Source organism: Bufo gargarizans, chromosome 2, assembly GCF_014858855.1.
Source record: "Bufo gargarizans isolate SCDJY-AF-19 chromosome 2, ASM1485885v1, whole genome shotgun sequence".
NCBI lineage: Eukaryota > Metazoa > Chordata > Amphibia > Anura > Bufonidae > Bufo > Bufo gargarizans.
In genome coordinates this window covers 546,161,051-546,186,802 of record NC_058081.1, presented here as the reverse complement: position 1 = coordinate 546,186,802, position 25,752 = coordinate 546,161,051, and the positions used below count along the sequence as shown (strand labels likewise).

Sequence of the window (25,752 nt, the reverse complement as noted above, 5' to 3'; positions counted from 1 at the left end):
ATTGTAAAGGATTAGACCCCCAAAAGTTCAAGTCCCAAAGTGGGACAAAAAATAAAGTGAAAAAAAGTTGAAAAAATTAAGTTTTCCCCCCAAAAAATTAAGTTTCAAGTAAAAATAAACAAAAATGTCATTTTCCCCAAATAAAGTAAAAAAAAGGGAAAAAATAAGGGGAAAAAAAAGTATACATATTAGGTATCGCTGCGTCCATATCGACCGGCTCTATAAACATATCACATGACCTAACCCCTCAGATAAACACCATAAAAAATAAAAACTGTGCTAAATAAACAATTTTTTTGTCACCTTACATCACAAAAAGTACAACAGCAAGCGATCAAAAAGGCGTTTGCCCACCAAAATAGTACCAATCTAACCGTCACCTCATCCCACAAAAAATGAGCTCCTATCTGAGACAATCGTCCAAAAAATAAAAACTATAGCTCAGAATATGGAGACACTAAAACATCATTTATTTTTATTTTTATAAAGCTGTTATTGTGTAAAACTTTCATAAATAAAAAAAAGTATACATATTAGGTATCGCTGCGTCCGTATCAACCGGCTCTATAAAAATATCACATGACCTAACCCCTCAGATAAACACCGTAAAAAATAAAAAATGAAAACTGTGCAAAATAATCCATTTTTTGTCACCTTACATCACAAAAAGTGTAATAGCATTCCTTTCCTTCTGCGCCCTGCCGTGTGCCCATACAGCGGTTTACGATCACATATTGGGTGTTTCTGTAAACTACAGAATCAGGGCCATAAATATTGAGTTTGGTTTGGCTGTTAGCCCTTGCTTTGTAAAATTTCACTAGCTAAAAAAGTGAAATTTTGAAATTGTATCTCTATTTTCCATTAATTCTTGTGGAACACCTAAAGGGTTAACAAAGTTTGTAAAATCAGTTTTGAATACCTTGAGGGGTGTAGTTTATATAATGGGGTCATTTTTGAGTGGTTTCTATTATGTAAGCCTCGCAAAGTGACTTCAGACCTAAACTGGTCCCTAAAAATTGGGTTTTTGAAAATTTCTGAAAAATTTCATAATTTGCTTCTAAACTACTAAGCCTTGCAACATCCGCAAAAAATAAAATATCATTCCCAAAATGATCCAAACATGAAGTAGTTATATGGGGAATGTAAAGTAATAACTATTTTTGAAGGTATTACTATGTATTATAGAAGTAGAGAAATTGACACTTGGAAATTTGCATTTTTTTTTAAATAAATTTTGTACATTTGGTATTTTTTTAATAAATAAAAATGATTTTTTTTTTAACTTCATTTTACCAGTGTCATGAAGTACAATATGTGACGAAAAAACAATCTCAGAATAGCCTGGATAAGTTAAAGCGTTTTAAAGTTATCAGCACTTAAGGTGACATTGGTGAGATTTGCAAAAAATGGCCTGGTCCTTAAGGTGAAATAAGGCTGTGTCCTGAAGGGGTTAAAAGGCCAAATCTGTGCAAAGATGTGGATCCATTGTCATTTTCTGTCAGGTAGTCACATGTTGCGATGGCAAAGGCAAAAAAACTCTCCCTTTTTGAACGTGGTCGGGTTGTTGAACTGCATAAGCAGGGTCTCTCACAGCGCGCCATCGCTGCTGAGGTAGGTCGCAGTAAGACCCTGAGGGTTATGGAACAAAAAAGTCAAGTGGAAGACCCAAAAAAATGTCATGAGCACTGAGCCGGAGGATCCAATTGGCTGTCCGTCAAAACACTGGACGATCCTAGACCCAAATTAAGGCCCTTACTGGTGCTGACTGCAGCCCCATAACCATCAGACGGCATCTGAGACTAAAGGACTTCAAAAACAAAAAACATCTTCAAAGACCTTGTCTCCTTGAACGCCACAGAACTGCTCGTTTGGACTTTGCAAGAGAGCACCAAACAAGGGACATTCAAAGGGGGAAGAAAGTTTTATTCTCTGATGAGAAAAAATGTAACCTTGATGGTCCTGATGGTTTCCAACGTTACTGGCATGACAAGCAGATCCCACCTGAGATGTTTTCTACGCGCCACAGTGGAGGGGGCGCCATAATGGTCTGGGGTGCTTTTTCCTTCAGTGGAACAATGGAGCTTCAGGAAGTGCAGAGGCGTCAAACGGCCGCTGGCTATGTCCAGATGTTGCAGAGAGCATTCCTCATGACTGATGGCCCTCGTCTGTGTGGTAACGACGGGTTTTTTCAACAGGACAACGCTACAGTACACAATGCCCGCAGGACAAGGGACTTCTTCCAGAAGAATAACATCACTCTTTTGGCCCATCCTGCGTGTTCCCCTGATCTAAATCCAATTGAGAACCTTTGGGGATGGATGATAAGGGAAGTTTACAAAAATGGACAACAGTTCAAGACAGTAGATGGCCTTCGTCTTCACCACTTGGAGAAATGTTCCCACTCACCTCATGGAAACGCTTGCATCAAGCATGCCGAAACGAATTTTGGAAGTGATAAACAATAACGACGGAGCTACTTATTACTGAGTTCATGTTTGGAAGTTGGATTTCTGTTTTGGGGGTTTAGTTTTTTTGGCTGAAAAACAGCCTGTTTCAGTATATTCATTGTTTTCATTAAATTGAATGCTAAAAAAATGTTTTTTTGAGCATTTCTTCTTGTTGCATGTTTGAAGCTCTACTCGGAACCTTGTTAAGATCCAGCCATGCTAAATATGATTTTTTGCCATTTTTCAAGTGGTCTTAAACTTTTGATCAGGACTGTATTTTCAATGTGACCGATTGCCTTTAAATAAATTCTTCAGCTCTGTTCTTAAGCTGTCATTATTCTTTTCATTTACTTTCTGAATGTACTGATTGTACATTATCGGTATTGCTTACACATTGGGCATTTGCCAAAAATGTGTAACAGTACCCCGTGGGACACATGAATGTGTGTTGGCTAATATTTCACTATTATTCACCCTTCTATTCATGGAGATCCTTTTGTGGTGATGTTTTTTTTTTTACCACCACCAATAATCCATAAAAATAGTTTGGGGCCCATTTCTAAACATTGATAAAGCTCATGTCATACACAAGGTCTGCTCAAGCAGCAATTTAAAGGAGATCTTCAGAAAGTTCTATGAAAACTCCTTTAGTATGTTTTACAAAACTACATTTTTTTATTTATTATGTTAAGTTACATAGTAACATAATTTATAAGGATGAAAAAAAGACATTTGTCCATCCAGTTCAGTCTGTTATCCTGCAAGTTGTTCCAGATGAAGAAAAAAAAAAACCCTGTGCGGTAGAAGCCAATTTTCCTTACTTTAGTGGAAAAAAATTCCTTCCCAACTCCAATAAGGCAATGAGAATAACTCCCTGGATCAAAGACCCCTCTCCAGTAGCTATAGCCTGTAATATTATTACACTCTAGATATACAGGTCCTTCTAAAAAAATTAGCATATTGTGATAAAGTTCATTATTTTCTGTAATGTACTGATAAACATTAGACTTTCATATATTTTAGATTCATTACACACCAACTGAAGTAGTTCAAGCCTTTTATTGTTTTAATATTGATGATTTTGGCATACAGCTCATGAAAACACAAATTTCCTATCTCAAAAAATTTGCATATTTCATCCGACCAATAAAAGAAAAGTGTTTTTAATACAAAAAAAGTCAACCTTTAAATAATTATGTTCAGTTATGCACTCAATACTTGGTCGGGAATCCTTTTGCAGAAATGACTGCTTCAATGCGGCGTGGCATGGAGGCAATCAGCCTGTGGCACTGCTGAGGTGTTATGGAGGCCCAGGATGCTTCGATTGCGGCCTTAAGCTCATCCAGAGTGTTGGGTCTTGCGTCTCTCAACTTTCTCTTCCCAATATCCCACAGATTCTCTATGGGGTTCAGGTGAGGAGAGTTGGCAGGCCAATTGAGCACAGTAATACCATGGTCAGTAAACCATTTACCAGTGGTTTTGGCACTGTGAGCAGGTGCCAGGTCGTGCTGAAAAATGAAATCTTCATCTCCATAAAGCTTTTCAGCAGATGGAAGCATGAAGTGCTCCAAAATCTCCTGATAGCTAGCTGCATTGACCCTGCTCTTGATAAAGCACAGTGGACCAACACCAGCAGCTGACATGGCACCCCAGACCATCACTGACTGTGGGTACTTGACACTGGACTTCAGGCATTTTGGCATTTCCCTCTCCCCAGTCTTCCTCCAGACTCTGGCACCTTGATTTCCGAATGACATGCAAAATTTGCTTTCATCCGAAAAAAGTACTTTGGACCACTGAGCAACAGTCCAGTGCTGCTTCTCTGTAGCCCAGGTCAGGCGCTTCTGCTGCTGTTTCTGGTTCAAAAGTGGCTTGACCTGGGGAATGCGGCACCTGTAGCCCATTTCCTGCACATGCCTGTACACGGTGGCTCTGGATGTTTCTACTCCAGACTCAGTCCACTGCTTCCGCAGGTCCGCCAAGGTCTGGAATCGGTCCTTCTCCACAATCTTCCTCAGGGTCCGGTCACCTCTTCTCGTTGTGCAGCGTTTTCTGCCACACTTTTTCCTTCCCATAGACTTCCCACTGAGGTGCCTTGATACAGCACTCTGGGAACAGCCTATTCGTTCAGAAATGTCTTTCTGTGTCTTACCCTCTTGCTTGAGGGTGTCAATGATGGCCTTCTGGACAGCAGTCAGGTCGGCAGTCTTACCCATGATTGCGGTTTTGAGTAATGAACCAGGCTGGGAGTTTTTAAAAGCCTCAGGAATCTTTTGCAGGTGTTTAGAGTTAATTAGTTGATTCAGATGATTAGGTTAATAGCTCGTTTAGAGAACCTTTTCATGATATGCTAATTTTTTTAGATTTTTGGGTTTTCATGAGCTGTATGCCAAAATCATCAATATTAAAACAATAAAAGGCTTGAACTACTTCAGTTGGTGTGTAATGAATCTAAAATATATGAAAGTCTAATGTTTATCAGTACATTACAGAAAATAATAAACTTTATCACAATATGCAATTTTTTTTAGAAGGACCTGTACATCCAGGCCCCTCTTGAACCCTTTTAGTGAATTCACCATCACCACCTACTCAGGCAGAGAGTTACCGTAAAGAATCCTCTTCTATGTTTTAGAAATTATAGGCCTCTTACAAGAAGATGTTTCTGCCTCAAGTATCGGACACCTTAAATGCAGGTAAAGGACCTTTGATGACGTCACTCCGGTCATCACATGGTACGTCACATGATCTTTTACCATGGTGAATCACTATGGTAAAAGATCGTGTGACGTACCATGTGATGACCGGAGTGACGTCATCAAAGGTCCTTTACCTGTATTTAATGCTCACCACAGGTTCTATTCAACTAAGGAGACACAAGGAGATGCCGGGCTTTGCGATCAAGTGGACTAAGGTGAGTTAAATTATTTTTTATTTTTATTTAACCCCTCCAGCGCTGTTTTACTATGCATTCTGTATTCAGAATGCTATTATTTTCCCTTATAACCATGTTATAAGGGAAAATAATACAATCTACAGAACACTGATCCCAAACCCGAACTTCTGTGAAGAAGTTCGGGTTTGGGTACCAAACATGCACGATTTTTTTCACGCGAGTGCAAAACGCATTACAATGTTTTGCACTCGCGCAGAAAAATCGCGGGTGTTCCCGCAACGCACCCGCCTCTTATCCGGGCCAAAAATAAGACGCCTGTGTGAAAGAGGCCTAAGACAGGATCTATCTCATCTTCACAGGTAGTACTAGCCAACTCATTACTACTCATTACTTGAATGTAGAGCTCCCAAAAATACCCAAGCTTTTAAGAACATGTTCATTCACAAAGGGTCTAGCCCTGTATGCCCAGGGAAAGAGTAAAAAGAACTATAAGTGCCAAGGTTATGCTGCCCATTTAACATCTAAAGCCAAAAAGTTTCTAATAGAAGTCCTGTGGCACTCATACATACTAGACTGAACTATAATTATGATGCTTTATACTTGAGTGTTGAACCTTCTGGAATAATAATAAGGAATACTTTTATACACTGTTCAATCCATGGGACTGGTCTTTTAGTCACCAGAGTTGCACCAGTTATTGTTTAGATCAACCATTGTTGGCACCACTCATTATTTATATTTTTTTTTTTTGGTGTGAATTATATGCTAAAGGAAACATTAGAAAGTAACAGAAATAGGTAAGTAATTGAAGCGTTAAATTGTAATTGAGAACAGTTTCATACACATGCAGTAAAGACAAATACATTACTGTGAACTAGAAATTAGAGAGGAGCAAATCTTCCAAGATTCGGTTTGTTTCGGATTCGTCGAATTTTTCAAAAAGTTCGGTTTGGGTCAGAATCTTTATGTTTCTAAACAAAGTTGCTCCTGTGGCACTCATACATACTAGACTGATCTATGATTATGATGCTTTATCCTTGAGTGTTGAATCTTCTGGAATAATGATAAGAAATACTTTTATACACTGTTCATTCCATGGGACTGGTCTTTTAGTCACCAGAGTTGCACCAGTTATTGTTCAGATCAACCATTGTTGACACCACTCATTATTTATGTATTTCTTTTTGTGTGAATTATATGCTACAGGGAACATTAGAAAGTAACAGAAATAGGTAAGTAATTGAAGTGTTAAATTGTAATTGAGAACAGTTTTATACACATGCAGTAAAGACAAATACATTACTGTGAATAGAAATTAGAGAGGAGCAAATCTTCCAAGATTCGATACAGGGTCAGGTGTAACGGTATCTACTTTTATCATTGCCTTTGCAAACTATGGTTACTGCTTTGGCCACAACTGACTGCAATTCCCTCCTGCCTGTGGTGAATACTAGAATACTATAGATTGCTTATGCGCGCTCACTTATAATAAACTGTGACTACTATAGGGTGCACTGCAAGGGCCAGCCAGCCCCAGCTGTTCACTGCCCAGCTAGGCAGCTCTTGTCCCTATGTTATCCCTAAACATTCCCTGACCTTTCCCACTCAATTCTAGTCCTTCCTACTACTAGCCCTAATCTCTCCCTAATCTATCCCCTTGCACTAAATAATGGCTCCCTAAATTATTTTTAATTGCCCTCCTGCTGAGATGGTCCTCTCTGGTCAAAGACTAAGCACACAATGAGGACCCTGTTGCTGTTTACAGGCACCTACCTTCTTTAGTCCACATTGATTGACTCAGCCTGTGAGCCAATCAGAGCAAGCCCTCCCCCCAGTTCCTGTCTGAGTCCTGTGACAGGACTTCTTCTACCTCCCACTGTCAAAACCTCAGTAAAATGGCGCCATTTTACAAGATTCATCCAAATCGAACCAGAAAAGTTCCAGATGCGATTTGGTGCTTAAAAAAAAAATCTGAGATTCGTAACGAATCTTTGAATCTGAGAATAGATTCGCTAAACTCTAATAGCAATCAAATTTGGTGGTAGCATGCACTAATAAGTGGTTGGTAGTTTATATCAAAGCATAACATCAATATCTACCTGTCTGGATGCTGTGGTTTCACTAGTCAAAATGAGTAGATTGTAAGCAAGATAGAAAAGCAATATAAAAAAAAAAATTACGATAAAAATTATTAAATAAACGTCTTGCTGAAGTCTGGAAAACTGAATCAGAATTTGTTCTAATTTCAGATAAAATGTCTTTTAAAAATTTTGATTACAAAGGAGTCACATTTGCTGTTGGGCCACACTCAGAAGAGTCTCTCGCCTATGCAGAAAATGAATTTGAAGTACTTGATGATGATGTTTATAATGTAGCCTTTCCTAAATCAGGTAATTATCATATGTGATTGTTAAATATTTTCATTGTAGAGAGGTCCCACCGGGACCCCGTAAGGTCTATGGCCAGTTAGACTCTGGATTTAGTGCATGTGATGTTTTAACGGTTGTAACTTTTTATTTGTCAGATTAACAAGTCATTTTTGCTATGTTTTTTAATGACAAATAGGACTTTTAACCCCTTCACAACTGATCCAGTTTTTACCTTCCTGCCCAGGCCTATTTTTGCAAATCTGACATGTGTCACTTTATGCGGTAATAACTTTGGAATGATTTTACTTACCTAAGCCATTCTGAGACTGTTTTCCCGTGATACATCTTATTTCATGATAGTGGTAAATGTGAGTCAATATGTTTTTCGTTTATGTAAAAAAAATAAAAAAATTCACAGTTTAAAATAGTTATTATTTAACATACATCATATGTCTACTATCTACTTTATGTTGCCATAATTTTGTAAATGTCATTTTATTTTTTTAGGACGTTAGAATGCTTCGAATTTTATATTCAAGAAAATTTCTAAAACTCACTTTTTTTTAAGGACCAATTCAGTTCTGAAGTGACTTTGAGGGGCTTCTATAATAGAAACCACATATAAATGATCCTAATGTAGAAACTGCACCCTCAAATTATTCAAAACTTATTTTTTAACCCTTTAGGTGTTCCACAGGAATTTAACCCCTTAGGGACCCATGACGTACCGTACGGCATGGTTCTCGAGTCCTTAAGGACCCATGACGTACCGGTACATCATCTATAGTTCCGATTACCGCAGGCGGTGATCGGAACATGGCGCCTGCTCAAATCATTCCCGTGACCCCCCCCCGTGTCGGCGATCACCGCAAACCGCAGGTCAATTCAATTGCGGCTTTTACCTGGTGCGGCGGCGGTGGTCGGCAGTGCCAATCGGGTCCCCATGGGGCTGTGGGGGGGGGATCCGATGGCATGGAAGGCAGCGCGATGCCTTCCTTAGGCATCAGCGCTGCCTTCCGGTGAAGAGCCTGTGAGATCCAGCCCCCTGGATCTCACAGGCCGGAAGCTGTATGAGTAATACACACAGTATTACTCATACAGCCAATGCATTCCAATATAGAAGTATTGGAATGCATTGTAAGGGATTAGACCCCCAAAAGTTCAAGACCCAAAGTGGGACAAAAAAATAAAGTGAAAAAAAAGTTTAAAAAATAAAGTTTTCCCCCCAAAAATTATAAGTTTCAAATAAAAATAAACTTTTTCCCCAAATAAAGTAAAAAAAAAATTGGTAAAAAATAGGGGGGAAAAAAGTATGCATATTAGGTATCGCCACGTCTGTATAAACTGGCTCTACAAACATATCACATGACCTGACCCCTCAGATGAACACCATAAAAAATAAAAACTGTGCTAAATAAACAATTTTTTTGTCACCTTACATCACAAAAAGTACTACAGCCAGGGATCAAAAAGGCCTTTGCCCACCAAAATAGTACCAATCTAACCGTCACCTCATCCCGCAAAAAATGAGCCCCTACCTGAGACAATAGCCCAAAAAATATAAAAAACTATGGCTCAGAATATGGATACACTAAAACATCATAAAAATAAAAAAAAGCTGTTATTGTGTAAAACTTACATAAAAAAAGTATACCTATTAGGTATCGCCGCATCCGTATCGACCGGCTCTATAAAAATATCACATGACCTAACCCCTCATATGATTACCGTAAAAAATTTCAAATAAAAACTGCTAAATAAACCATTTTTTGTCACCTTACATCACAAAAAGTGTAATAGCCAGCGATCAAAAAGTCACACGCACCCCAAAATAGTGCCAATGAAACTGTCATCTCATCCCGCAAAAATCATACCCTACCCAATGCAATCGCCCAAAAACTGAAAAAATTATGGCTCTCAGACTATGGAAAAACTAAAACATTATATTTTTTTCTTCAAAAATGAAATCATTGTGTAAAACTTACATAAATAAAAGAAAAGTATACATATTAGGTATCGCCGCGTCCATATCGACCGGCTCTATAAAAATATCACATGACCTAACCCCTCAGATGAACACTGTAAAAAATTTAAAATAAAAACTGTGCTAAATAAACCATTTTTTTTCACCTTACATCACAGAAAGTGTAATAGCAAGCGATCAAAAAGTCACACGCACCCATCTCATCCCACAAAAATCATACCCTACCCAAGGTAATCGTAGGTGAAATAGGGTCGAGTCCTTAAGGGGTTACACCTGCATAGCCTTAATCTAAGTATTATCCTACCTTATAGTGCGGCCCCCACTGATGTCTTGGCACTTTTTTTTTCTAAAGAACCCCCCGTTTGTCCGCTGTGGTCCTCGTATTTTTTGGTGTCTCATATGCTAATGAGGCGACTCGGTTATACTAGGTGTGGACTTGTATTTCTCCTGGGCACAGTTATCTTCTCCCTGGCTGTGAGCGCATCCAATCAGAGCGCCCCGCTCTTAGCCAGGGAGAAGGAGCTCAAGTTCTCGTGGGAAAAGGAGCTGCGATTCTCGCAGGAACTTAATAATTAGATTAAGGATATCCAGGTGAAAGGTCCTCTTTAAGCAAAAAGGAGGTATAATTTCAAAATATCACTTTTCTTAGAAAAGCTAACCGCAAAACCGCAAAGCAAACCCTAATATTTACTAACCTGATTCTGCAGTTTACAGAAACACCCCATATGTGGTTGTAAACTACTGTATGGGCACATAGCAGGGCTCCAAAGGGAAGGAGTACCATATGGTTTTTGGAGGGCAGATTTTGTTAGAATGGTTCTATGCATTTTAAGAGATCCTAAGGTACCCATAGAGAGGAAAACTACACAGCACAAGGAATGTTTCTAGTATTTAGAAACACTGGGCAGTGAAAATAAAAAAAAACTACAATTTTTACAATAAAATGTCGCTTTTGGCCCAAATTTTTTATTTTTTACAAACTTGGTCTGAAAAATCGACAGCTTCCATGTGCTTATTGTAATCCAGAATGCATTCTGGCTTGGGGGTTGTAGTTGTTGTACTTTGTAGAGGGGCAGGGGAGGTGGTATTTCCATAAAGTATGATCAGTACAAGGACTTTTCTGTTGTCCTTGTACTTAAAGGGGTTATTTAAGTTCTATAATGCTCCCCATATGCCCGAGCCCCTCACAGAGGTTGTACTTACATAGCTCCCTGGCACCCACGTTGCTTCTCATAGGAGCACGGCCACCGCGGCATATCCCCTTTGCATGGATGAAAACATCCGTCGTGGGGGGCGCCAATAGCAGGCTCCCTAGCGTCAACAGGGAGGGTTGCAGCGATGGCCGTGCTGGTATGAGAAGCGACGAGTTAAGTACAACCTCTGTGAGGGGCCCAGGAATATGGGGAGGGGGGCATTATAGAACTTGGATAACCCATTTAACCACTAGTATATCCTCATTTAGGAGAGCCCTGCTGTGGCTCTTTCTGGTGGTTGTGTAATGAGATAATCTAGGGAGGCCTCTCTGATTTTTGCATACAGTGCCACACACTTCAGTACTTATGGGACTTAGAGACTTAAACCGGGTTACTCTGGTGTAATAGTTACCCACATAGAGGTAGTAACCCTGATTCAACACAACAGTGAGTACAGTAATTCCCAAACAAGGGGCCACTCCCTATGCCTGGAGAAAAAAATATTCAGTCATGTGTGGTGACAAGCATTCTTTACAGTAAGGGCTATGAAATAGCAAATACTGTAGACGGCTTCAAAAAGGTTTAGAGGCTTATGAAAATGTGTAGAAATCTTGTTCTACACACCCTTTCCCTTTGGCCCAACCCCTCCTTAAAAGGAAGATGGACATTGATTCAGGGATTTGTTCCGTGGATCAATATCGTAGGATTACAGGTTGGACTTCATGTACTTTTGTCTTTTTCCAGCCTTAACAACTATGTAACGACTATGTAACTATGTAATTTTCCCACTAACTCCTAGGATGGGGCATTCTGGGGGTTTAGTCCTGGTATATTTTGCTTCATAAAACCTGAACCTGTGGATGTAGACAGAGGTACTCTCACGCAGTTTATATATTTTAATGCCATACCCTACCCACTTGCTGGGCAGGTACTGGTGGAATTTTACCCTCCCTTTGAAATGTATAAGGGACTCCTCTACACAAATGATTTGTTCTGGGGGCACCTTGGTGCTAAAGAAGTTGACGTCTGGCCTAATTTTAAATAGACGATGGAATGTCATTTCAGGATTGCAGTGTGGTACAAAACATCTGCATTCAAATAGTGTCTAATTTCTGGCTTTTCAACAAGGCCCATATGCAGCACAAGCCCCCAAAAGTTTTACATTTCTGCTGCATTTACTGGGGTCCAACCCAGGGGTCTAGCATATGACGATGTGGGGTTCTGGGTAACAAATTCTTGGGCATATACATTTGTTAGGGCCAACATAAAATTTACATATTACCGGTACATAAAAATCTATTTCTCTGAAGCCCACACAGTCAATCTGGATTCCAGAGCTGCCCACAAACTCTGGAATTTAGGACTGATAACTAGCAAAGCACAGCATCCAAAGTGGAATTTGGTCTGAATTTTAGGAAACATTAGATTCTAAACAAAGCTGAATTTCCTCACACTTTGTGGTAATAAATCATTTTTCCTAAAATGGCGGCAAGAAAGAATGGAAAAAAAACAACTCATCCACTTGCTAGTACAGACGCAATCTGCTCCTCTCTTGCAAAAGACCTGCCAAAGGACCTGTGCTGAGCGTGATGAACTCACCGCATGCTATGCTGACAATGACGGCACCACATGATCACGCTAACACTAACTTCTTTCTTTCTTTTTATAGTATAAAGCATGTTGCAGTGTTGGTGCACCACAAGTCCCAGCCAGCCAACGTAGAGCACAGAGGGGCACAGAACCTCTCTGCATGCAGTCACAAGCTTGAATGGCTGCCTGCAGAGTGATTCATCCTGTTCCGTCCCACATAATACAGGTCCTTCTCAAAAAATTTGCATATTGTGATAAAGTTTATTATTTTCTGTAATGTACTGATAAACATTAGACTTTCATATATTTTAGATTCATTACACACCAACTGAAGTAGTTCAAGCCTTTTATTGTTTTAATATTGATGATTTTGGCATACAGCTCATGAAAACCCAAAATTCCTATCTCAAAAAATTAGCATATCATGAAAAGGTTCTCTAAACGAGCTATTAACCTAATCATCTGAATCAACTAATTAACTCTAAACACCTGCAAAAGATTCCTGAGGCTTTTAAAAACTCCCAGCCTGGTTCATTACTCAAAACCGCAATCATGGGTAAGACTGCCGACCTGACTGCTGTCCAGAAGGCCATCATTGACACCCTCAAGCAAGAGGGTAAGACACAGAAAGACATTTCTGAACGAATAGGCTGTTCCCAGAGTGCTGTATCAAGGCACCTAGTGGGAAGTCTGTGGGAAGGAAAAAGTGTGGCAGAAAACGCTGCACAACGAGAAGAGGTGACCGGACCCTGAGGAAGATTGTGGAGAAGGACCAATTCCAGACCTTGGGGGACCTGCGGAAGCAGTGGACTGAGTCTGGAGTAGAAACATCCAGAGCCACCGTGTACAGGCGTGTGCAGGAAATGGGCTACAGGTGCCGCATTCCCCAGGTCAAGCCACTTTTGAACCAGAAACAGCGGCAGAAGCGCCTGACCTGGGCTACAGAGAAGCAGCACTGGACTATTGCTCAGTGGTCCAAAGTACTTTTTTCGGATGAAAGCAAATTTTGCATGTCATTCGGAAATCAAGGTGCCAGAGTCTGGAGGAAGACTGGGGAGAGGGAAATGCCAAAATTCCTGAAGTCCAGTGTCAAGTACCCACAGTCAGTGATGGTCTGGGGTGCCATGTCAGCTGCTGGTGTTGGTCCACTGTGTTTTATCAAGGGCAGGGTCAATGCAGCTAGCTATCAGGAGATTTTGGAGCACTTCATGCTTCCATCTGCTGAAAAGCTTTATGGAGATGAAGATTTCATTTTTCAGCACGACCTGGCACCTGCTCACAGTGCCAAAACCACTGGTAAATGGTTTACTGGCCATGGTATTACTGTGCTCAATTGGCCTGCCAACTCTCCTGACCTGAACCCCATAGAGAATCTGTGGGATATTGGGAAGAGAAAGTTGAGAGACGCAAGACCCAACACTCTGGATGAGCTTAAGGCCGCTATCGAAGCATCCTGGGCCTCCATAACCCCTCAGCAGTGCCACAGGCTGATTGCCTCCATGCCACGCCGCATTGAAGCAGTCATTTCTGCAAAAGGATTCCCGACCAAGTATTGAGTGCATAACTGAACATAATTATTTGAAGGTTGACTTTTTTTGTATTAAAAACACTTTTCTTTTATTGGTCGGATGAAATATGCTAATTTTTTGAGATGGGAAATTTGGGTTTTCATGAGCTGTATGCCAAAATCATCAATATTAAAACAATAAAAGGCTTGAACTACTTCAGTTGGTGTGTAATGAATCTAAAATATATGAAAGTCTAATGTTTATCAGTACATTACAGAAAATAATGAACTGTATCACAATATGCTAATTTTTTTAGAAGGACCTGTATGTCCTCCAAGAGGTCATTAAAAGACCTCTGGGGGACACAGATTTCTTTTTTTTGTATTTTGCACTGCTTATTTTGTAACTTGTAAGCCCTCACGGGCAGGGCCCTCTCTCCTTCTGTACCAGTTTGTAGCTCATCTTGTTCATGCATAGTGCTGTATTATGTATACCCCTTATCATATGTACAGCGCTATGGAATGAATGGCGCTTTAATAATAAATAATAATAATATTATTATTAATATTATTATTATTAACTAGGGCTTCCAAAAAAGCCACAGTTACAGGAGAGAACATAGAATGAACACAAGAAAAGAGGTGGTCCTGCAGGTGCACAATCGAATTCAAGTCTGGGGAATTAGGGTGCCAGGGTAGTACTTGGAAGTCTTGCTATATCAGTGTCGGACATTTCTATCCATGTGACATGTTGCATTGTCTTGCTGGAAGATCCCAGACAATCAGCATGTATGAGTGTACGTGATCTGCAAGGATGGCTTCATAAACAAAGCAGCTGAGACTGCCTTCCACATGGATGAGTGGGCCCAAAAAATGCCATGAAAACATTCTCCGGACCATAACTCTGCCACCTCCAGCTTTTCTTCTAGCAATAGTTGCAGCCTCAGGGTGTTCAGCGATGTTTCTTGCCTGACATGCCAACGTCCATTCTTTTGATGAAGCAAGAAATGTGACTCATCAGAAAAGGCAACCTTTTGCCAATCAGCAGAGGTCCAATTCTGACAATGCTGATGCTGGTGTGTAAATTGAAGCCTTTGCAACTTTGTTAAGAGAGATGCGGTGACCCCTTGTCTGCTCCAGTGCCCCTTACACAGTAGGGTTCACTGTTGTTTTAGATACATGTCTGCTAGCCGCCTGCTTCATTTTAGTGGTGAGCTGCTCCACTGTAACGTGTCGGTGCAACTTCATAACTGATTTTCACCTTTCACACCAATGACACGTGGTGCTCCGCAGTTTCCACATTGTTTATTCGCAGTGGTGCCATTTGTCCACTCATGATACACTTTCACTACAGAAGCACATGAACAGATTTCAAACTATGCAGTATCAGAAATGCTGCCACCCTTGGTACGAGAGCCAATAATCATCCAGTTTTGCAACTCTGATAATTCACCCCTTTTACCCATAACAGCAACGAGGGATATGTGTGCAGACAGCCCATCACACACTTTATATACCCAACATGCCAGCTCACCACACGTGATTTCCCTCATGAGCCATGCGCTGCCGACATTGAAAATAGGAAGTGCTGGTACCGTGTTACACTGCAGTTTTTCTGCATGAAAATCAGTGCAGACAAAACATGCGTAATATGCAACACGTGCAGGTAGGCTAAAGGATCTGTGGTTATTTTTTGTCATTAACAATATTTTTTTATTCCTCATGCCCCTTAGTGTTACAGTACGCAGTTAGGAATGAATTAACTAGTTCAGAACTGGTACATAAATTCATAATTTAGCCTGCATATTACCATCACACGGTCACAGTGTGTAAAGGCACCCTAAAGGTTCTGTGACATTTTTTTTTTAACTGCCAGCAGCAGTATATTTGAACTGCCAGTAGAGTATATCATAAAAATGAAAACATTTTGTACATCAACTAGGATGGCACACAAAATGTATTCTGCAGAACAGGCATATTTAAAACGGTTTTCCAAGATTATTATACTGATAACCTATCCTCTGGATAGGTCATCAGTATCTGATCGGTGGGGGTCTGACCCCCGGGACCCCCGCCGATCAGATGTTTGAGAAGCTACTGGCGCTCCTGTGAGCATCACAGCCTTTTATCAGCTCACCAAGCACAGCGCCGTACATTGTATAGCGGCTGTGCTTGGTATCATGCTCAGTCCCATTCACTGGGGCTAGGGCTGAGCTGTGCCTAGGGCACATGACCGATGAACATATAGTCACTGGCCTAGGAAAAGCTGAGCGAAGGCTGTGGCGAATGCTGCTGCCTTCTCAAACAGCTGATCGACGGGGATTCCAGGTTCAGACCCCCACCGATCAGATACTGATCAAAACATCCAGGGCGTGGCCCTTGCCCAGGGCACCAAACATAGTGACCACCACAGATACAACTGTATAGCCGTCTTTAGAATGGCAATAAATTTGAGTACAGTGGGGCACAAGAGCTAATGGTTTCCTGCACAACCATAAATCTCTCATAGGGTACAAGCCACAAGGCCTGAAGCCAATGAGGCAGCTACAGGGGGACAATATATTTAATGGAGTACTACACTGGGCATTATAACTACTAGGGACACTACAGGGGACATTACGACTACTGGGGCACTACAGGGTGCATTATATCTACTGGGATCACTATAAAGAGCATTATTAACTACCGGGGGAACTACAGAAGACATTGTAACTACTTGGGGCAATATAGAGGGGACTTCTTACTAATGGGGCACTATAGAGGGGCATTATTAATACTGGGGGCACTTTAAGTGAGCTTATTACTACTTGAGGCACTTTAGGGGGCTTTATTACTACTGGGGATAGTTTAAGGAGAATGATTACTACTGACAGCACTTTATGGGCCATTATTACTACTGAGGAAATTTTGGAGAACTATGTCATTACTGAAGGCACAAAGGGACATTATTACTTCTGGGCATACGGTGGGGGCATTATTATTATGAATGATATAATGAAGGCACTAAATGGGAGCATTATCATTGTAGGGGGCACTAAGGTCCCTTTCACACGAGCAAGTTTTCAGCGCGGGTGCAATGCATGACGTGAACGCATATCACCCGCACTGAATCCTGACCCATTCATTTCAATGGGTCTGTGTACATGAGCGTTGTTTTTCACGCATCAGTTCTGCGTTGCGTGAAAATCGCAGCATGTTCTATATTCTGCGTTTTTCATGCAGCCGTGGCCCCATAGAAGTGAATGGGGCTGTGTGAAAAATACATTGCATCTGCAAGCAAGTGCGGGTGCGATGCGTTTTTCACTGATGGTTGCTACGAGATGTTGTTTGTAAACCTTCAGTTTTTTATCACGCGCGTGAAAAACGCATCAAAACGCATTGCACCCGCGCGGAAAAAAATGAACAACTAAACGCAATCGCAGACAAAACTGACTGAACTTGCTTGCAAAATAGTGCGAGTTTCACTGAACGCATCCGGCTCCAATCCGCAACGCCCGTGTGAAACCAGCCTAATAGTAATGAAAGCACTCAGGGAGAGAATTATAATTGGTGGTCATTTTGGGACCACTATTAGTATGGTGCTGTTACATCCTCAGTACAGAACTTAGGGCAGCACAGTATTGAGAGTAGCAGCCGGATAATAAAAAGTGAGGACTATAAGATGTCTGAGTGCAGAGACGAGATATGGCGATATGGGCAAAATGGAGAAGATGAGGAAAGAGAAGTTGCCTAATCAGAGGAGACATCACTTGATGTAATCGTTATGTTGTGCTGTATACTCCTGCATTTTTGGTAATGCTGAATTTTATTTCCATCCAACAATGCATTACCACGTCTGGGGGAGGGAGAGCGCAGAATTAATATATTTTACATTCACCACACAGCAAGTGCTAGGGCTGAATTTCAGTCAGAGTCTAGCCCTGTATACTGCACAATTTCTTTTGGAAAATCCATCCTTCTATAATGCAAGGCTCAGGAAATTAGTGCCCACTAGTGATGATCGAGCATGCTCGGCTGAACACCAGTTTGGCTCAAGCATCGCAATGCTCGGCACATCGCGGTGCTCGGCTGAATAGCATGTGTGCTCGAGCGCCAAGCTCGAGTCTCCTCCCCGCATGTTTGTTGGCTGCTACGCAGCCAATAAACGTGCAGGTAGGTACTGCCACTCACTCTAATGCCGTAGCCATGTTGGTTACTGGCATTACAGTGATTGGCTGGCCGGAATGCGTCATCAAAGCACCCGATGACACGTGGTTCGGCCAGTCTTAGTCAGGGAGAGATGTGCTGTAGAAATGACAGATAGTGTATTGGGAATTGAATAGAATTTTTTGGTTAGGCAGGGTTGCTGTTAGAGTCTCAACAGTCCTTTTAAGGACTATTGTTGTGTCTGGCAGCAATATATATTTTTAGCGCAACCTGCGCTAAATTGCGTGTGATTAGAGACCCAAAAGTCCTTTTAAAGGGATTCTGTCACCTGGATTTTAGTGACAGAGCTTTTAACATCACATCAGTCTGCTCATTTTGTATTAAAATATACTAGCATTACTACCCTAAGTGTTGTCCTTTGTCTAGAAAATCGCTTTTATTAATATGGTAATTAACTGAGTAAGGTGTCCAAGGGGCTGTCCCTCCAGCCGTTGGAGCCCAGGCGCGCCTCTTCTCCTGGAGCCCAGCACTGCCCCACCGCTAATTTATTCACTGCATTCGTTGCCGGCTGGCGCTTGTGCACTGCGTCCTGTGAGGCCGATTCCAGGCGCTGACATGTGTATCCACGGAAAGCGTTCGCTGAGCCATAAGCTCGCGCATGCGCCGTGGATACAAATGTATGTGTGAATAAATTAGCAGTGGGGCGGTGCTGGGCTCCAGGAGAAGGGGCGCGTCTGGGCTCCAACGGCCGGAGGGACAGCCCCTTGGGCACCTTACTCAGGTAATTACCATATTAATAAATGCAATTTTCTAGACAAAAGACAACACTTAGGGTAGTAATACTAGTATATTTTAATACAAAACGAGCAGACTAATGTGATGATGTTAAAAGCTCTGTCACTAAAATCAATTTATAAATAATAAATAAGCCTCAAAAAAGTATGTTGCTTAGTGGCGTCGCAGGTCCCAATGGTGAAGTGGGTACAGTTCACACAGGTAAAAGCGTTTCTTTTGACGGGACCGCGCTGCCTCAGAAGTCACAGGAAATCCACAATCGAAGCCTGCAAGATAATCACGGACATGGGAAAGCAAACAGGCCAGTCAAAGCCTCTCCTCCTCTCCTTTCCAAGCTTCTATGAAACACCAAAATTGCATCTAATAGTGAAGTACCGTCATGCAAATTGGAGTAAGAAATTGTTTTATTATACTCACAATGTACAAGTATATACAGGCAGTATACAATGGATCAATGGATCAATCACCCGACCCGGGTTTCGCTCAGTCGAGCTTCGTCAGGGGTAACTCTGACGAAGCTCGACTGAGCGAAACCTGGGTCGGGTGATTGATCCATTGATCCATTGTATACTGCCTGTATATACTTGTACATTGTGAGTATAATAAAACAATTTTTACTCCAATTTGCATGACGGTACTTCACTATTGGATGCGTCACTAAAATCAAGGTGACAGAATCCCTTTAATGACTATTGTTGTATCTGGCAGCAATATAAATTATTAGCACAACCTGCGCTAAATTGTGTGCAATAGTTAGAGACCCAAAAGTCTTTTTAAGGACTATTGTTGTATCTGGCAGCAATATATATTTTTAGCGCAACCTGCGCTAAATAGCTTACAATTGTTTGGCCGCTGCAGACAGCGACATTATCTGCGCTACATCTCCTCTGTAACGTGTGCGCAGCCTAAAAATATCTGACATCCAGTGTACTTTTTCCGTAGACGGTGTCTGCTGGGGACAGTTACATTACCTGCGCTACATCTCCCGTATAATGTTTGCGCATCCTTAAAATATCAGTGACATCCAGTGTCCTTTTTCCATAGATACTGCGGACTGTGACATTACCTGTGCTACATCTCCTGTATAACGTTTGTGCATCCCAAATAGCTGTGACATTCCCTGCAATGTTTTATTAGCCGCTGGTGACAGCAGCGACATTACCTGCGCTACATCTTCTGTATAACGTTTGCGCATCCTAAAAATATCTGTGACATCCAGTGTACTTTTTCCATAGATGCTGCGGACAGTGACATTACCTGCGCTACATCTCCTGTATAACACGTGCGTATCCTAAAAATATTTGACATCCAGTGAACTTTTTCTGTAGACGCTGCGGACAGCGACATTTTCTGCGCTACATCTCCTGTATAATGTGTGCGCATACTAAAAATATCTGTGACATCCAGTGTACTTTTTTCGTAGACGTTGCGGACAGCGACATTATCTGCGCTATTGTACATCTCCTGTTTAACGTGTGCGCATACACAAAATATCTGTGACATCCAGTGTACTTTTTTCGTAGACTGTGTCCACTGCGGACAGTTACATTACCTGCGCTACATCTCCTGTATAACATTTGAGCATCCCAAATAACTGTGACATTCCCTGTAATTTTTTATTAGCCGCTGGTGACAGCAGCGACATTACCTGCGCTACATCTCCTGTATAACGTTTGGCATCCTAAATATCAGTGGCATTCAGTCTAATTTTTTCTCTGCTGGTGGCAGTGACATTACGTGCACTAAATACAGTCCTGATCAATAGTTTAAGACCACTTGAAAAATGGCAAAAAATCATATTTTACATTGTTGGATTTTAACAAGGTTCCAAGTAGAGCTTCAACATGCAACAAGAAGAAATGGGAGTGAGACAAAACATTTTATGAGCATTCAATTAATTGAAAATAACGATTAAACTGAAACAGGCTGTTTTTCAGCTGATCAAAATTTTAGGACCACATGCCTTTAAAAGGCCAAATCTGTGCAAAGCTTCATTGTCATTTTCTGTCAGGTAGTCACACGTTGTGATGGCAAATTAAAAAAAACTCTCCCTTTTTGAACGTGGTTGGGTTGTTGATCTGCATAAGCAGGGTCTCTCACAGCGCACCATGGCTGCTTAGGTGGGACGCAGTAAGACAGTCATTTGGAATTTCTTAAATAATCCTGAGGGTTATGAAACAAAAAAGTAAAGTGGAAGACCCAAAAATGTTTTATCAGCACTGAGCCAGAGGATCCAATTGGCTGTCCGTCAAGACACTGGATGATACTCGACCCAAATTAAGGTCCTTACTGGTGCTGACTGCAGCCCCATAACCATCAGACGGCATCTGAGACTGAAGGGCTTCAAAAACAAAAAACGTCTTCAAAGACCTTGTCTCCTTGAACGCCACAGAACTGCTCGTTTGGACTTTGCAAGAGAGCACCAAACATGGGACATTCAAAGGTGGAAGAAAGTTTTATTCTTTGATGAGAAAAAATGTAATCTTGATGGTCCTGATGGTTTCCAACGTTACTGGCATGACAAGCAGGTCCCATCGGAGATGTTTTCTACGCGCCACAGTGGAGGGGGCGCCATAATGGTCTGGGGTGCTTTTTCCTTCAGAGGAACAATGGAGCTTTAGGAAGTGCAGGAGTGTCAAACGGCTGCTGGCTATGTCCAGATGTTGCAGAGAGCATTCCTCATGACTGAGGGCCCTCGTCTGTGTGGTAACGACTGGGTTTTTCAACAGGACAACGCTACAGTACACAATGCCCGCAGGACAAGGGACTTCTTCCAGGAGAATAACATCCTGCATGTTCCCCTGATCTAAATCCAATTGAGAACCTTTGGGGATGGATGGCAAGGGAAGTTTACAAAAATGGACAACAGTTCCAGCCATCTTCACCACTTGGAGAAATGTTCCCACTCACCTCATGGAAACGCTTGCATCAAGCATGCCGAAATGAATTTTGGAAGTGATAAACAATAACGGCGGAGCTACTCATTACTGAGTCATGTTTGGAAGTTGGATTTCTGTTTTGGGGGGGGGGGTTACGTTTTTTTTTGGAGGTGTGGTCCTAAACTTTTGATCAGCTAAAAAACATGCTTTTTGGCACATTGACAGAAGAGCTCAGCAAACTAAAACCTAATTCTGCCCCCCAACATGTTTTGCCAGCTAATCTGACTTCATCAGGGGTAAAGGGCAGAGATGAATAAGGATGCAAAAATCCAGCCTTTTAAAGGCTTACATGTTGTTAACACCAAAACTGCCAATGAGAATAAGGAACCATAATAGGTAAGTATGTATCACTACCATGTGGCCAATTATATCTTTTGTTATACAAATGAGACATACCCTCGTCATCCCAGAGGGGAGTGTCATAATAACAGGCTGCGCTGAGATTACCTGCGCAGAGACTAAATTCCTATGCGCGCTACTCCTCTCTAGTGCGGCTGCGCTGGTACTTAGTATTTTCCTCACTCTGCATGAAGTAGAGTGCCTGCGCACCAGTAGAGTGTCTGCGCACCAACTTAGACTAGTCCGCGCCGCACTGCTCATATGTGGCTGCACACGAACTTGGTCTGTATTTCTACTGAGGTGGCGTCACCGCCGGCACTAAAACTTGGTTTCATTCCCAGCTAATGCTCCTTACTGCGGCTGCGCCACCTCTTAGTTACATCTCCTGTATAATGTTTGCACATCCTAAATATCAGTGACATTCAATTTAATTTATTTGAGCATACACTTACAAAACCTGCGCTACTGTACGTGTGACATACTTGCAAGCATATATACCATTTAATATGCAGAAGGCGAGCAGTAAGGGATCAGGAAGTGGCCGTGCTGCTGATGGTGAACACAGAGGATGTGGCCCTGGGCGCAGTGAAACTGTGCCTGCTGCTACAGCACAAAAAACACACTCATCCACAATACCTAGCTTCATGTCCCAGTTTGCAGGGCGGTGCAGGACACCACTCTCGAAGTCACACCAGTGCGACCAGGTAGTCGGTTGGATTGCAGCAGATAATGCTTCAAGTCGGTTAAGCACCACCCTGTCTTCCACAAAGTCCAGTCTCAGTAGCCAAGTGTCTGGTCAACAGAACCTTCACCCTGATCCTCCTTCCTCCCACCATGGAGTCTCGCCAAACAAGCGATCCCACACTCGGATATTCCGAGGAGCATTTTTCATCGGCATTCCTTGATTTAGGCCTCTCACCATGCCCGCTTGAAGAGGGGACATGAGGAGATTGTGTGCACCGATGCCCAAACTCTTGAGCATCTACAGTCACAAGATGATGACGGTGGGGAACTGCAATTAGTGTTTCACGAGGTAGATGATGATGATGAGATACAGTTGCCAATAAGTCAGCGGCAATTAGTGTCTCAAGAGGTTGAGGATAAGACACAGTTGTCAATAAGTGAGGTTGTTAGTTCAACAAGTCAGGAGGATGACCAGAGTGAGGAAGTGGAAGAGGAGGTGGTGGACGATGAAATCACTGACCCAACCTGGGAAGGTGGCCAGCCGATCGAGGACAGCAGTACAGAGGGGGAGGGATCTGCAGCACTGCAACAGGCTGGAAGAGGCAGTGGGGTGGCAAAAGGGAGAAAGCAGGCCACATCAAACAGGCCCGCAACTGTTTTCCGGAGCACCCCCTTGCGGCAATCTACCTTGCCAAGGGCTAAGTGTTTCACAGTCTGGCGCTTTTTTGAGGAAAGTGTGAACGATAAAAGAATTGTCATTTGCAACTTGTGCCGTACCAAAATGAGCAGGGGTATGAACACTAGCAACCTCATCACCACCAGCATGATCCGCCACATGGCATCAAAGCACCCTAATAGGTGGACTGAACACCTGGGTCCACAATCCACCTGGGTCCACCACTGCCTCCTCTTCCCCTGTGTTACATGCTGGCCAATCCCCTGTCCAAGACTCAGGCACGAATGCCTCCCGCCCTGCACCTGAACCTTCGCAAGCACCATCAGTTACCACATCCACTTCCGTGTCCCATCGCAGCTTACAGATGTCCATACCACAGGCCTTTGAACGAAAGCGCAAATACACAGCCACCCACCCACAGGCCATAGCACTAAATGCAAACCTTTTCAAACTTCTGGTCCTGGAAATGTTGCCATTTAGGCTTTTGGAAACTGAGGCTTTCTGCAGCCTCGTTACTCAGTCCCCAGCTGCCACTATTTTTCCCAGTGTGCCATCCCTGCCTTACACCAGCATTTGTTCCGTAACATCACCCGTGCACTGACCAATGCAGTTATTGGAAAGGTCCACTTAACGACTGACACATTGACAAGTGCTTGTGGCCTGGGACGCTACATTTCCCTGATGGCACACTGGATGAACTTTGTGGAGGACGGGAGCAAGTCATACTCTGGGATGGCACAGGTGCTACCAACGCCAAGGATTGCAAGCCCTACTTCCATCAGGATTTCTGCCACCACCTACACTAGTGGCTGCAACCCCCCCTTCTCCTCCTCCTCCACTTCCACCTCTGAATTATAATCTTGCAGCACCAGTCAGCCATCAGTCAGTAGCTGGAAGCAGTGAAGCACTGCAGTGGGGAAGCGGCAACAGGCCAAGCTTAAACTAATATGTTTAGGTGACAAACAGCACACCTCTGCAGAGCTATGGCAGGGTATAAGGGACCAGACTGAGCTTTGGCTCTCGCCACTCAACCTAGAACCAGGCATGGTTGTGTCTGATAATGTCCGTCAAATACACCACTGGTCAGTGAGACCAAAAGAAATCCCTGTAGGGGTCTACTATTTTGAAAATTAAGACATATACTTTATTAAGTTCAATTAAAAAGGGGAATTATAGATGCCCCAAAATACCACACATTTAAAACTATCAGACGATAGTACAAATTAGTGTAGAGATTACTTTTTCTCTCAATTTGAGTGAGAGAGATGTAATTATGCAGGTGAGTGGTTGGTATACAGTTTGCCACACTTTTGGGGTATAGCCCTATTTCTAGGTGTCCTGGGACCTGGGCCCAAGTCCCGACTACCAATCCGTGTTATATCCGTCACTAGGCATCCGTGCACGTGATACAGTGGAAACGCCCCTCGCGGCTGTGACCAATGGGCCAGCCGCGATGCACAAACAGTGGGCGTGACTTAGGGCATATAACCTGTGTTGTCTCAGCGCGCCGACGCTAATACCCCAAACCCCTGATGAAGCCGCATCGCGGCGAAACATGTCGGGTGGGGACTAGTGTTAGGCGCTCTCTTTTAGAACAGACGGTAGTAACTGTGTAAACTTTGCCCAGTATTAGGGTTCATACCAGTATGTGTTGAATTTGTGTGGTGTGTTGTGGCATCAGTGAAGAGGGACACACAATCGATATAACACGGATTGGTAGCCGGGACTTGGGCCCAGGTCCCAGGACACCTAGAAATAGGGCTATACCCCAAAAGTGTGGCAAACTGTATACCAACCACCCACCTGCATAATTACATCTCTCTCACTCAAATTGAGAGAAAAAGTAATCTCTACACTAATTTGTACTATCGTCTGATAGTTTTAAATGTGTGGTATTTTGGGGCATCTATAATTCCCCTTTTTAATTGAACTTAATAAAATATATGTCTTAATTTTCAAAATAGTAGACCCCTACAGGGATTTCTTTTGGTCTCACTGACCAGTGGTGTATTTGAGGGTTAACTCCCGAGGGTCTTTACTAGGGCCTAATTTCTGTATCTAATTGATTGGGTGTGAATTACCCCTTCTGTTCCTTGGCCTATTCAAAGGAAATAATATCCTTAGTTTACTCCATAAATGGCAGGATTTCTTATGCAAAGGCTAGATAAAGAGGCATTATTGATTGAA

The 25,752-nt window shown here is 42.3% G+C and overlaps 1 protein-coding gene across 1 annotated transcript in view; it reads left to right on the top strand.

The window, feature by feature from the left end:
* Positions 1–25,752, top strand: part of LOC122926656 (sulfotransferase 2B1-like) — a 118,836-nt gene that overhangs the window by 35,553 nt on the left and 57,531 nt on the right. Inside the window, exon 2 of the mRNA XM_044278097.1 lies at positions 7,593–7,733. Within this exon, the coding sequence (XP_044134032.1) occupies positions 7,598–7,733 (136 nt within the window). The 5' untranslated portion in view covers positions 7,593–7,597. The remainder of the gene's footprint in view (positions 1–7,592; positions 7,734–25,752) is intronic.